Below are 14,239 nucleotides of genomic sequence, written 5' to 3'. Positions count from 1 at the left end.
ATGCATAGCACATCCAATGTGCTATGCAAGGCTTTAACAGAGTGGTCACAGGCTGGAGCAGTGATGTGCTATGCAGAGCTCCTGCCTGTATCCGTTCACTCTACCAAAAGCTTTGTATAGCACACTGAAGGAGACCAGCGGAGTGGGTACAGGTAGGAGGTCTGCATAGAACCTTGCTGCTCCTACAGTAACTGTGCCCACTCTGCTAAAACCTGGCATAGAACATCGGATGTGCTATGCCAGGATTTTGCAGAGCAAAGCTGGCACCACAGGAGCAGTAATGTGTGCACCTGCCAGTACAGCACTAACTGTAGCCCCACAGTGGAATCCACTTACATGTCAGCGCTGTACAAGTGCATGGGTTTCCAAAGCGCTATAGACACCTGAGCTCCAGGTACCTATTTTCTAAGTAAAACAGGGGAAAGATAAAAAAGTGTATTATAAAAAGTAATTATATGCCATTTAGAATAATTTTTTATAAAATTGTTCAAAAGATCAAGTACACTTTAAGTAATATAGTAAATACTGTAGAAATACTACCAGACAGTTCACACAGTAGAAACCAAATGCGTTAGAGGCAATGGTTGCATGCAGACAGTCGCTGTAACATATAATGGGATGTATAGAGATGAAGGTAATTTCCTGTGATTTGAGTAGATCTAGAATAGACATGTATCTGATGGAAGTTTGGTTTCATTCAATCCCTATGTATCTCAAAACCAATTAAATTAAAACTCATTCTTGAAAGTACAGTACTCATCTTTACCGACTCCATCTGCCACTCATTGTCACTGAACAAACAAACAATTACGCTAAAAGAATAGGTACGGTAGAGAGAAGCATCCAAAAGACAGACACAATCACTAACTGCAAAGGTCAAGCACAGCAACTGACAGCGACTGCTTATGACAACTACAAGACGGTGTTCTCCATGATCCAAGCAAATTGGAAGATAAATTTATATTCTTTATACATTTTTATTTAACCTGAACATTGATCCTGAATTTCATGGTCGTTTTCTGTACCTATGTGCTTTGAAAATGAATATTAGACCAATGCGCTATGAATATCTATCTATATGAATATACTTATGCAGATCAATATTGAACCAGATGCAGAAATCTAATGTTCTCCTTGTGTCTTGAGAAACTATTCATTAGACGACGATACAAAAGAAGCACTAGAAGACAATACAAACAAGAAAATATAGATTTGTCTAATAGACGATGAGTGTATAATATGCAGTATATTCAATAGGAAGTGCGGAGAAGTCACTTACAATGTGGACATTTAAATCAATCTCTATATGTCAATCTGTCTTCTCAAGTATTTGCTCCCATATTATTTCAGTCATGACAATGGGCATTGATCAGCCACAACATTAAAACCACTTACAAGTCAAGTGAATAACATTGATTATTCCGTTACAATGGCACCTGTCAAGGGATGGGATATGTTAGCCAACAAGAGAACTATCAGTAGTTCAAGTTAAAGAGTTGGACGCAGGAAACATGGTCCAGCAAAACGATCTGAACAACTTTGACGAGGGCCAAATTATGATGACTAGAAGACTTGCCATGCTGATAGACTCATACCCAAAAAGATGGCTCAGTTGCAACAGTTTTGTCAGGAGGAATGGGCCCAATTTCTGATTAACTATTGTGAGAAGCTTGTGGAAGGATACTCAAAACGTTTGACCCAAGTCATACAGTTTAAGGGCAATGGTACCAAATATTCATGAAATGTATGTAAACTTTTGACTTTGCAGAAAGTAATAAAAATGCCCTAAAACATTCTCTCTCTCTCTCTCTCTCTCTCATTATTCTGGCATTTGGCAGAATAATTGACCAAAAACAGGAAAGGTTTATTCTGATTTCATGTCAGATATTGAGAAAAACATGCATATGTGTCTTTTTATATAGTGTATGTAAACTTCTGGTTTCAACTGTATGTGCGAAATTACTTGACTTCAGAGAAATAGATTTATCACTTGTGGGGAAGACTTTAGTGTGATTTTTACCGGTCTGCATAAAACTGGTACAACAGGAAACAGATCGAGACAATTATTGGGAACAAACATTTCTGTGGATGCCAGTTCCCGGTAACTGGCCCGTTTAAAGATGCGGCCGATTGATCAATGAACGGACTGATCGCATTTTTCATGTGGCAGCAATAATCTGTAGTCATGATTGTTCATCCCTATATATTACCGATCATGGCTGCATGAAAAAATGGGCCGGCAATGATCAGGAATGAACGTTCCTCATTCGAGATCAGAGCCCACTCTGTTGGCCCTAAAGTCAGCAACAGTATGAGAAATGCTGTATAATAATTTGACTTTATGGTGGTAGATGACTTGCAGAGAATTTTTGACTTATGATACACTACTTTAACAATGGACAGAACTGGTGTACATTGGAGGATTTTCCAACCTATACTTCAGCATATACCACCAACAGATGCCATTCTATATGCAAAACATAGCAGTCACCCATAGGCTCCCACCAGGGGCGGATTGGCCACAGACCTTGAAGGGAAATTTCCCTGAGGGCCAAAGGCCAGGGGCTGCTGAAGGCCTCGTCTTTGCCGCTGGTCAGATACATAATCAGCTTTCAGCAGTAATTAAAGCTATGAGAATCAGATACTCGTGTACTCAGCCAGTGACCTCACATGCCCTCCTGAATTCAGAGCATCTCCACAATGATAGGTTTGGAGGTGCTCCCAGTATGCAGTAATTTGGACATACCTAAATTAGTCCAAGGAAGGCAACTAGTTAACTGATTAAAGGGTCATGGGTGCCCAAATATCATTGATGCACATAGGGTGTGAGAGCGGGAAAAACAAGTCCGATCCATGGAGACCTCACATCGCAACTTACACAACACCAAATGAAACAGCCATGTAATGTATTTTATGAAACTTTTAAAACATGACAGTACCTGATTCAATCTCCCATACATATACGGAACCATCTTCACAACCAACAACTAGGACTTCTTCCACTGGATGCCATTTTAGAGATTTTACTGGAAATAGATGTTTTCTAGCATGGAAAAAGCAGGCTTTTTCCTGGAGGTTCAGTATTGCCACTGAATTATCACTACACACACAGTAGATGCTCTGGAACAATTTCACCTGTCAACAGAAAAGAGAAGATAAATGACAGGCTATGGCTGTAAAGTGTAAGTAGCTCAGCAATCATCTACAGGACTTCAATTTAGGAGTAGGGAGAGTAGTAGAGTAGTTCATTTCATTACTTATTACTTTAGGTAACGTAGTGTCTATTGGGGTTGTCCTTTGAAAAAAAATGTATGGTGCCTGGTAAAAGGCTCATCACTTTACCCCCCTCCCAATTGGGAACTGATTGATTGCTAGAATGCAGGTCCTGGACCTCCTGTTCTTCCTCATTGCTTGTGTGCAGTTAGGAGGAACACAGGTTTTAGGACTTCCATTCTAGTGAATGACTCAGGCCTTTTAATAAATTTATTATCCTCCATAAAATCAAATCTACACCAGCTTTTTGATGTCAGTTTTCAGGTTTAGGGGCCACAATAAATTCCCCTCTGTGTCTGTGTTGATTGATCATGGACCATTATCCAATTTGGACAGGTAATAATACTTCTCTGGGTATAGCTTACCACTTATACAGTAAATGATATCATTCATAATAGAAAGACACCAAATAGTAATTTACTAAATCAGCATTCTAATTTAAAGGGGTTGTCTCACTCCAGTAAGTGGCATTTATCATGTAGAGAAAGCTAATACAAGACACTTACTAATATATTGTTATTATCAATATTGCTTCCTTTGCTGGCTGGATTCTTTTTTCTATCACATTATACACTGCTCGTTTCCATGGTTACAGACCACCCTGCAATCCATCAGTGGTGGTCGTGCTTGCAGAATATAGGAAAAAGCACTAGCCTATGTGCGCTCCCCATGGTCCCGTCAATCAGAGAGGCTGATGCTTTTTCCTATAGTGTGCAAGCGCGACCATCACTGATGGATTGCAGGGTGGTCTGTAACCATGGAAACGAGCAGTGTTTAATGTGATGGAAAAATGAATCCAGACAGAAAAGGAAGCAATATGGACAATCACAATACATTAGTAAGTGGCATAATAAATGTGATTTACTGAAGTGAGACCACCCCTTTAAGGACAAGTATCAAGATCCTAGAAATCCAAGAGGACGTATCACATTTCCTGCAGACAGGACGTTTGATTTCGTCCAAAATAACGGTACCATGAGGGAATGCTGGCTTCCATTTTTCTTGTCTGTTCAACCCTATTAGGACGGATTGAAACAGACTTCTTTTTAAAGTGTTCCGTTATAGCTATCCCATTATCTTTCGTTTTAATCGCATTAGAACGGAATGCTATAACGGAAATGGAAGCGGTGATGTGAATTGCCCCTAACCTGTAATATTATTACACTCCAGAAATACTGTACATCCAGGCCCCCCTTGAACTCTTCCATCCAGAGTGCTCCATAGTCTCACTGCTTTTACAGTAAATAACCCTCCTATGTTGGGGTAGAATGCTAATATACAGTATCTGTGTTTCTAGATTAAAGTCATGCCTATCAATTGTTTAAAATGTTTTCCTGTGGACACAGTCCCCTAATACTTACTGTACTTTAATGTGGAAATACAGCAGACACAATGAACATTTATGTACATAAGCAGAAATGTCATATCACCTGACATTATATACTGTGTAAGTGTGCATATGATAGCACCATTATGTAGTTACTTGTTTTGGATGGGAAAGAGCAGTGCAGTTCCCTTAGACATAAAAGTGCATATTGTAGATTTTTCCCACTGCAGGATGAAGACTTTTGTGCTGCCTGCTGACTGTCTGTCAAAGTTCTATGTATTTTATTCAAAAGGTCAGGCACTTTTTTAAATGTCAAGTTTAGCTGACCTAAAGCTGTCTTTTTAAATTATTTTTAACTGTACCAAAACAAAAGTGCATCAATCAATAATTAAAACAGAATATCACTTTACTGAAGTTGACAGGGGTCTGAAATATAGAAACAAATGTAACAGAGCTTAATCTCTAATTTAACTCTTTGGGGCTTTTCTATTTATTGCAATAACTCAATTAAAGGGAAATACCTGCAAAAATTCAAAGAAATAACTCGTTTACTATTAAAGAGAGGGCAATCCTCGTTAAGGACTTGTCTCTGGTCTATGTACAAAGTTTTTTGGCTGTTTGTAAATGAGTCCTGGCAGCTTCCTAACTATAGGACCAATTACCAGAGGTGACCACTAAAGATGAGCGAATTTCATATTATTTGGTATTCGTTTTTCAGCCCATAGACTTCTATTATGACGGAATGAATAACGGAATGCCTCTATAGGCATAGAATTGCCTTATGGTCCGTGGTAACGGAATCCATAACGCAATTCACCTTTTACCAGTAAACGAAGTGTGAATAAATTTCATAAGCGAAATTCGCTCATCTCTAGTGACCACACTGGATTTCCGCCCTTGCTCTTGTTCAGATCAGAGCAGCCGCCTTTAAAACTTAAGAACTATTGGTGACACATTTTGCTGGTGCATTAGTAGCATCAGGACAACCCTACTGCAAGGGTGGGAACTTTAAGGGGTTGTGTGAGTTATGGAAAATGTGGGCAAATGAAGGGACCGCGATAAAGCAACAAAAAAAATTACTCACCCAATGGACCTCCACTGCATCCATCAGCTCCTCTGCCTCCCACCAGTCTTTGTGTAATAGCAGCACATCTCCTTGTTTCCTATCTGCTTTTATTTTTTGATTGTAGATTTATTTATTCTGTTTTCTGAACATGATTATGGGGGCGACCCTCTTGTCTGAGCTTTTCTTAACAGCATTTAGAAAACATTAAGAAAATTGCTTTACGGCAGCCCCATGGTCCATAGACACAATGCTCAGGAGGGGACCTCAGTGACTTCTATGGGAGAGTCTTTTAGACATGCTCTGTGATCTGTGCAGAGGTCATTGTACACGGGAAGAATAGATAAGCGCTGACAAATACCTATTGTGAACGGTGGATCCTGTCTTATCTATACACAGAGGTGATATCATTACAGGCAGGGTTAGAATGACAGATAAGCAGGTAACTAGTGATCTGTATGTACCAAGGAGTGGCGCCTATTATTAGGCTTAGTGACCAGTAAGAAAACTGCAGGATATTATGTGTAAATATAGATGTTGACATGGAAAATAAAAACATTAAATTCTTTTAAAATATGTTAAACATAAAAACACAATTTAAACAATAGGTCATTTGCTGATTACACATTCCCTTTAATTGGCTGCAGCAGTGATGTTCCCACATGCACATGCTGCCAATCACTGGCCTCAGCATACAGTATGAAACTATCATTATCATCATTTCCCCAAGAACTCACTGCATGTTAGCTGGTTGGCTGGTCCTGCTGAAATCAGCAGATTTTGACAACATTTTTCTAATGTGTGTGACACCTTGACACTTTATCTCCTTACTTTGTAATCATTAGGTGGGACTAGCAACTTCAAGATTGCACCAGACTGCATTATGAACTTGTGAAATATTTCCCCTGTGAAAACGTCTCTCCAAATTATAGATGAATTCTGATCCCCAGAAATGAGCCAGCTTGGATCATACTTCTCCGACCGTCCATGTGGGTAAAGTAAGCTTGTCAAACTGCTGTCATGACCTCCAAATATCTTATGTGGTAAAGAACCTATAAGCGGCAAAACAAAATGAGACACAGATGTTTCTGAAAATATTCTGAATGAGTCAATATAAAGACCCGAGGGCAGGAAATAAGGAAGTTTCTTCAAGTGCCCAAGGAACAAAAGCAGCTTGTGATGCATGTCGAGATTGATTTAGATGATGTACACTGGTGAACAATGCAAGGTACAGTGTGCTGGTGTTTAGCAGTGTACAACATATTGCTCAGCAGTCATAGGTCATGTTGGCAAATATACAGTACTAGACATTATGCCCGTTACAATAACGGGCGCTAGAATTGGCCGGCGCGCAGAGCAATCATCACACCGAGTTCCATGGACGGCGTGAGCGGCGTGTGGGATGGCGTTGAGTGGCCATTGCGCTCAGGGTGTGGGCGGTGCGTACGGCATGTGGGGGGCAGCGTTGATCGGCCAGAGTGACTGCTTTGTGCGCCAGCCAATTCTAGCGCCCGTTATTGTAACAGGCATATTGTAGGGACAAACAGCTGGCCTAAGGTGCGGTACCTGCGGCATGTGGGGCGGCTTTGATATTACCGCGCTGTTGCTGTGGGTGGTTTAGGAGGCCTGAGGTGCGCCATGTTTGTATTGGCCGGCGGCGTGCTGATGTTGGGAGGTCCAGACAGCTGTGTGGTGCGCTGCGATTCTATTGGCTCATTTGACATATTTTAATATATTAGATATAGCATGCTAGTAGTGTATTAGTGATTGTATCTAAAAAGCTGCTATCATGTTAGTCACTGTGGACTATGGCTCAAAGCTGGCATATATAATTGGCAAAATCAATAACATCAGACAGGTATGTACTGTATTTTAGTCTGATATGTCTTTTCAGACTCAGGTCCTTGCTAGAAATACTATTGATACTACAAGAGCTGAACATGGGAAATCTGCTGTGACTATCTGATGCTTCAAATAAATTTAAAACACATCTAGTCATGTATCAGAGACCTTTAAGAGGTATCGCAGGACTTAAAAGTTAGCAATATAAGAGAGGTGGGGTTCCAACACCTGATGGGCTGTGCCACTAAGACAAAATAGTATGCCAAGCACAATACTGTGCATTGTATAGTGGTTGTACTTCGTATTGCAGGGAACATTCAAGGGAATAGGACTGAGCTTTACAAAGGCAATGGGACCAATGGACATGATGTCACTGGTCGAGAAAGAGGACACAGAGCTCAGCCTCTTCAGACATGTAATTGGGCATGAGAGGAATTGGACCCCCACCGATCAGATATTAATGACCTATCTTGAAGATAGACCATCAATGTTTAAATCCTGGAATACTACAAGGTGGCCCACGAAAAAGTAGTCTACCTACAGCAATAGTATGACAAGATGAACAAGCAAGTGGATTGCTTTTTTTTTATCATCCACAAGTCACAGAAGATACTGACAGTGTTCCCCGTTCACGTCTATGCATCTTTGGGCAGGTTGGATTATGTTGGCCGATGTTGCTTGCAGCTCTTCAACAGTGATGCTGCGGATAGGGTTTGTGATGTTTTCCTTGAGTTCATCCAGGGGATGTGGATTGTTAGTGAACACTTTCTGTTTTAGATTTCCCCACAGATAGAAATTGCATGTGGACAAATCTGGGGAACGTGGTGGCCATAACCCTTGACAACAGTTCGCTCCTCCATAAACAGTTCATGCCAGTGAGTTATGTGATGTCCAGCATGTTCTTCATCTTGTTGGATAAGCAGGAGATTTTTTCTTCTGGTGTTAGTTGGTTGTAAAACTGTTCAAAGATGTCCAGGTAAATTGCGGTATTCATAGTTGATTGAAGAAAATTGGGCCCACTATTTATGTTCCTGACACTGTGCACCAAATGCCAATTTTCTGATTTTTGGGGAGTCAAATGAAAATTTTCAGTGGACCAGTACCTTATATTCTTGAAATTTATGTGACCTGATAAATTAAACCAAACTTCTTCCATCATGAAGTACAGCAATGGGTCCAAATGTCTGTCAGCAATAATAGTCAGCAACCGAGTACAGCAATTTATACTAGTTTAGCTTTGTCAGTGTAACGGCCTGAGTCTGGTTCAGAGTCTTTTATTGCGACTACTTGGGGTAATTGCACAGCCAATAACGTAGTCAGGAGGAAGCCAGTGGTCGATGCACAGGATGAGCATCAGGATTAGAGGAGTAGGCAAATACCATAGTCAGGAGGAAGCCAGTGGTTGATGCACAGGATGAGCGTCAGTATTAGATGAGTAGGCAAATACTATAGTCAGGAGGAAGCCAGTGGTCAATGCACAAGATGAGCGTCAGGATTAGCAGCAGCGCAGGCGCACTTGATTACAGGCTGAGAGCACAATAATCTCACAAAGCAGGGTGCAAGGCAAAGTGCAAGGCTGGGCAAAGTGCAAGGCTGGGCAAAGCAAAGTGCAAGGCTGGGTTTAAATAAGTTGTCCAATCAGGGAACAAGGTGGAGCAAACCAGGGAGGCGGGAAAAGAACAAGAGGCAAAGGGAACTAGGCTTCAGTTCAGCACAGGAGCTGTCCAGTAAGCTGAACAATTTAGTTGGAAGAGCTGCCGCCTGGAACACGGGAGTCCCTGGGTTCAAGTCCTGATAGTCAGACTCTTTCAGTTATTGTATGGCTTCAGGTTCAGAGATTTCAGCAATTACTAATATGTTGTGATGCACAACTTCAGCTGTCCTTTTCGAATCATTACTTTAATCGATCTGCTTCACACATAGCCTTCCACAACCACTATTCGCTCCTCCAGGGAGAACACCATCTTTCTGACACATTATGCCACTTTTATCAAACTGAATAGTAAATCTGTCCTAGTTGCCCATAGCAACCAATCAGAGCTCAGCTTTCAGTTCCTACAGGGCTGTGAAAAAATGATAGTTGAGCTCTGATTAGTTGTTATTAGAGATGAGCGAATTTATTGAAAATTCAATTCGGCTGCTTCGCCGAACTTTACAAAAAAAATCGCTTTGTGGCGAATTACTTCATCATGAAGCACATTTTTTGGTGAGTAGCGGGTGCAATGACAGGGAGCTGCGACAGCACCGCCCCCGTCATTGTGCCCCTAAGATGCCGCGTTCATACATGATCACGGCATCTAAGTGTAAAATTAAGAATAAAAAATACATTCATTCAAACTTACCGCCTCCATTTGCTCGGAACGGGCCAGCTGCCGCCATCTTGCTTGAAGATCTCGGCCAAAATCCTGTGCGGGGTGAGATTACGCCGTCACGCCGGCTGGCATGGTGACGTAATCTTGCGTCACACTAGATTTCGGCCGAGCTCTTCAAGCAAGATGGCGGCGGCGGCCCGTCGCAAGCAAATGGAGGTGGTAAGTTTGAATTTTTAGTTTTTTATGCTATTTCAGGATTAATTGATTTGCTGACACGAAGCACGAGGAAATTCGGCTTCTAGGCGAATCGAATTTATCATGAAATTCGGATCAAATTCCACTTCATGGGATTCGATTAGCTCATCTCTAGTTGTTATGATCAACTAAGACTGATTTACTATTAGGCAGTTTGATTTGAAGATATTGGAGACGGGCTACTTTTTCGTGGGCCACCCTGTAAGTATGCAAATTCTACCCGTTTTACACAGAGTAGCTCCTAGGCCAGTGGTCAAGCTGACTATCTGGAACGAACATTAGTATGAACATTTTTTTTTGATAATCGGCCCATGTAAAGGTGCCACAGATCAGGTGGCATCATGATTTATGTGGACACCTAAGCCATTATTTCTGGGCAGCAGATAGTGCTGTGTGAACAGCTGCCCAGAAACATTGCTGCGTACAAGCTATGGCAGCAGCGATTGCTCGTTCTCATACTGTGGAGATGATCGCTGCATGTAAATGCAGCTCTTCCCTCCACTGACGAGCAGGCAATTATCGGGAAGGAAGTGTTCATTCCTCATAACTGCCTGCTCAGTCAGCATGTGTAAATGTGCCATTTAGTGTCAAGAGCAAAGAATTGGATGGAAAGGGTTATCCATCTTTTCCTAGCTTTACAGTTCTCTACAACTTTGTTCCATTGAAGTTAATGGGATTGGCCATGAACAATCACTACTGAAGTACACAGTGCTGTATATGGAGCTATGTTGTATTTGGCACTGTGTAAACAATTACAGGGGCGCAGCACTCCGACGAGCAACACAATACACAACCCCTTGAAACTGCTGATTGGCAGGGATAGACCATGAATTTTAATCTGAATAATACTTTAATATTAGGTTGCATCACACTTTGTGTATTAGATAATAGGGGATTAGTTAAAGGGACACAACAAAAGGAGGTATTTTTATAAAAAGTTATGCAATTCCCATTATACTTTCTGCTATACTTTCCCATTATACTTACTCTTTTTCCACTTTCAAGACTCTGCTTACAGTCATTCATTGTTTGCTTCCAGTAACTAAACACTTGTGCACACAAGACACAGTCCGGGCAACTGTACTGTAACTGTAACCAGTTCTGCACCTGCAGGCCAATGAATGACAATGAATGACAGCAAGCAGAGATCTTGAAAACCAGAAGGAACTGATATAATGAGAGTGAAAAAATATATTGGAACATTTTATAACCATGAGTTCATAATTACTGCTGATAATGCATTTTAAAACATCTCTCATGGCTCCCTGTGGTGATCATATACTGTATGCATATGATTTCTTCTATGGGGATTACTTTAAAATCTCATCATCATGCCCTCATCATAGTACCTCTTAATAGTGGGTGGTCTTGGAGAAGTCTGGCTCTGGCCGCATGCAATGCAAATGTTATGACAATGCTGCCATCTTCACAGCCACACACCAGCTTGTCCAGGCTGGGAATGTAGAGGGATGCAGTGACCATGGCAAAGGCAGGACCTTCATTGGGGTTACATAGATGATCTATGATTCCTTCAGACATCGACTTATATCTATCAAACATTTCTTGAAGAGTCACATTAACTTTCACCGGTATCTCTAAAAAAAACAAAGCATATCAATGGTATGGTTAAATGAAAAAGTGTACCAACATAAAATCCCTTCTATCCAGAACATAGTAATGAATTGTAGTCCTTATCTATGAATTTTCTTATCTACAGAATAGATGGCAGGTCAATATTTGCCAAGCTCAGTCACTTTCTCAAACAGAACTATCAATGAAATATGTTATTGCTTACAAGAATTGTCGACATATCTCAGAGTGAAGAAGTCTATTGTTACCGAGCTACCCATACTCATCTAAAGTGTTCTGCCAACCCCACCACCAGTGCAGATAAACCTGTGATAACATCTGACTGCCACCATTACCACTGACAAATGACTACATCATCGAAATTTCTGTAAGAACAAGGACTGAGCAGACATTTTTTCAAGAACCCTCAGTAGACCATTTACACCATAAATCTAAGGCCCTTTACAAAGGCCAACTTGTTCATTCCCGATAATTGCCTGCTCATTTACACGTGCATCTCAATAAATCATCGAAAAGGTAATTTATTTCAGTAAGGGTACTTTCACACTAGCATTATTCTTTTCCGGTATTTAAAAGGGCCTCAATACTGGAAAAAAAACACTTCCGTTTTGTCCCAATGCATTCTGAATGGAAAGCAATCCATTCAGTATGCATTAGGATGTCTTCCGTTCCGTCCCTTGTACGGTATCTGGACAAAATTCCAGAACACTACCGCACTTGCCGGATCTGGCATTAATTTCCATTGAAATGTATTAATGCCGGATCTGATACCTAGTGTTCCGGAAATTGCCACATCGCAGGATCCGGTTTTCCGGTCTGCGCATGCGCAGTTCTTTCTAGCTTTGAAAAAATTAAATACCTGTTCCGTTATTCCAGAAAGACAGATTGGTATTTCAATGAATAAGTCTAACGGATCCGGAAAAAAAAAATATCCGTTTGCATACAGATTTCCGGATCCGGCAGGCAGTTCTGGCAATGGAACTGCCTGCCGGATTCTAACAACGCTGGTGTGAAAGTACTCTTTTTCAATTCAAAAAGTGAGACTCATATATTATATAGATTCATTACACACAGAGTGATCTATTTTGAAGCATTTCTTTTTTTTTTTATGTTGATTATTATGGCTTACAGCTAATGAAAACCCAAAAGTCAGTGTCTCAGAAAATTAGAATATTGTGAAAAAGTTCAATAGTGTAGACTCATGGTGTGATATTTTAATCAGCTAATCGACACAAAACACCTGCAAAGGTTCCCTAAGCGTTTAAATGCATTTTTCAATAATATTTTAATTTATTGAGATGCATCTGTACTTGCTGTAGTCATCTTCTCTGTATAGAGGCAAGAGGTCGTTACTCCATCCCCATATAGAATATTTGTTTCTAGGCAGCAGATTAATTTTTACACAGCGTGGTCCGCTGCCCAGATATGATGCTTTAGGTGTCCATGTCAACTATGCTTTCACCCGATGAATGAGTACTTGATCATATGTCAGGTGATCTGTGGAACACTGACACAGAGCAATTATAAGGAAAAGGCGGTTAGGCTTTTAGGGTCCTTTTACATGGTCAGGTACTCTCTACAGCAGGCATGCTCAACCTGCGGCCCTCCAGCTGTTGCACAACTACAACTCCCAACATGCCCTAATAGCTGCAGGCTGTCCAAGCATGCTGGGAGTTGTCGTTTTGCAACAGCAGGAGGGCCACAGGTTAGGCTTCCCCGCCCTACAGTAAGAAGCGCAATCGTTGTTACCAGATTGTTGATTGTCGCTCATTACCTGCATTTATATACAGCAGTAATAATTAGTAGTGATGAGCGAAGGAATTGAAAATTCGATTCCGCTGCCTCGCCAAACCTCACAATGAAATTCACTTTGTGAGGAATTACTTTGTCAAGAAGCACATTTCTTTGTATGTAGCGGGCACAATGACAGGGAACGGTGATGGCACCGCTCCTCGTCATTGAACCCCTCTGATGCTGCGTTCATCGCTGATCATGGCATTTGAGATTAACATTGAGGGCTTACAGGGGTTAATCTGGTAAAAAAAATATATATATATTCACCTTATCCATTTGATCGCATAGAGACCATTTTGATTGAAGACACTGTGCAAAATCTTGCTTGATGACATGATGATGACGAGATTTTGTGTGGGATCTTCAATCAAGATGGCTGCAGTGGCCCTTTTTGCACAAATGGATGAGGTGGATATGATTTTTTCTTCTGTTTTTACCACCATTTCAGGGAAAATTTATTCATAACCAAGAAGCGCAAGGAAATTTGGCTTTGTGGCGAATCACATTTTTCCTGAAATTCGGATGGAATTCCACTTTGGATACTTTGATTCGCTCAACAAATTATTAGTATAGAAATGACTGTAATACAATCATATGGCGCCGTTTAGTTTTCATTTCTGGGCATCCCTGCTTGCAGGGGGAAATGTGCTGGTGACAGACAAGCAATTTTGATTCTGCCTAAAAGACGTGATCAACGTTCTGTTGATGATTTGATAGTTTTTTACCTTCTGCTATTCAAAACACATGCATGTTCAGCAGGGTCATAGATGAATGTGCACGTTG

The 14,239-nt window shown here is 40.9% G+C and overlaps 1 protein-coding gene across 4 annotated transcripts in view; it reads right to left on the bottom strand.

Moving 5' to 3' along the window:
• WDR72 (WD repeat domain 72) overlaps window positions 1–14,239 on the bottom strand; it is a 474,126-nt gene that overhangs the window by 340,369 nt on the left and 119,518 nt on the right. For all 4 annotated transcript variants that reach the window (XM_040413935.1, XM_040413933.1, XM_040413934.1 and 1 more), the window contains exons 11-13: window positions 11,422–11,667; window positions 6,495–6,715; window positions 2,940–3,135 (exon numbers count right to left, since the gene is read on the bottom strand). In XM_040413935.1, coding sequence (XP_040269869.1) covers window positions 2,940–3,135; window positions 6,495–6,715; window positions 11,422–11,667 — 663 coding nt within the window. The remainder of the gene's footprint in view (window positions 1–2,939; window positions 3,136–6,494; window positions 6,716–11,421; window positions 11,668–14,239) is intronic.

The sequence above is a fragment of the Bufo bufo genome, chromosome 1 (genome assembly GCF_905171765.1).
Source record: "Bufo bufo chromosome 1, aBufBuf1.1, whole genome shotgun sequence".
NCBI classification, from domain to species: Eukaryota; Metazoa; Chordata; class Amphibia; order Anura; family Bufonidae; genus Bufo; species Bufo bufo.
This window is presented reverse-complemented; position numbering and strand designations above follow the sequence as displayed.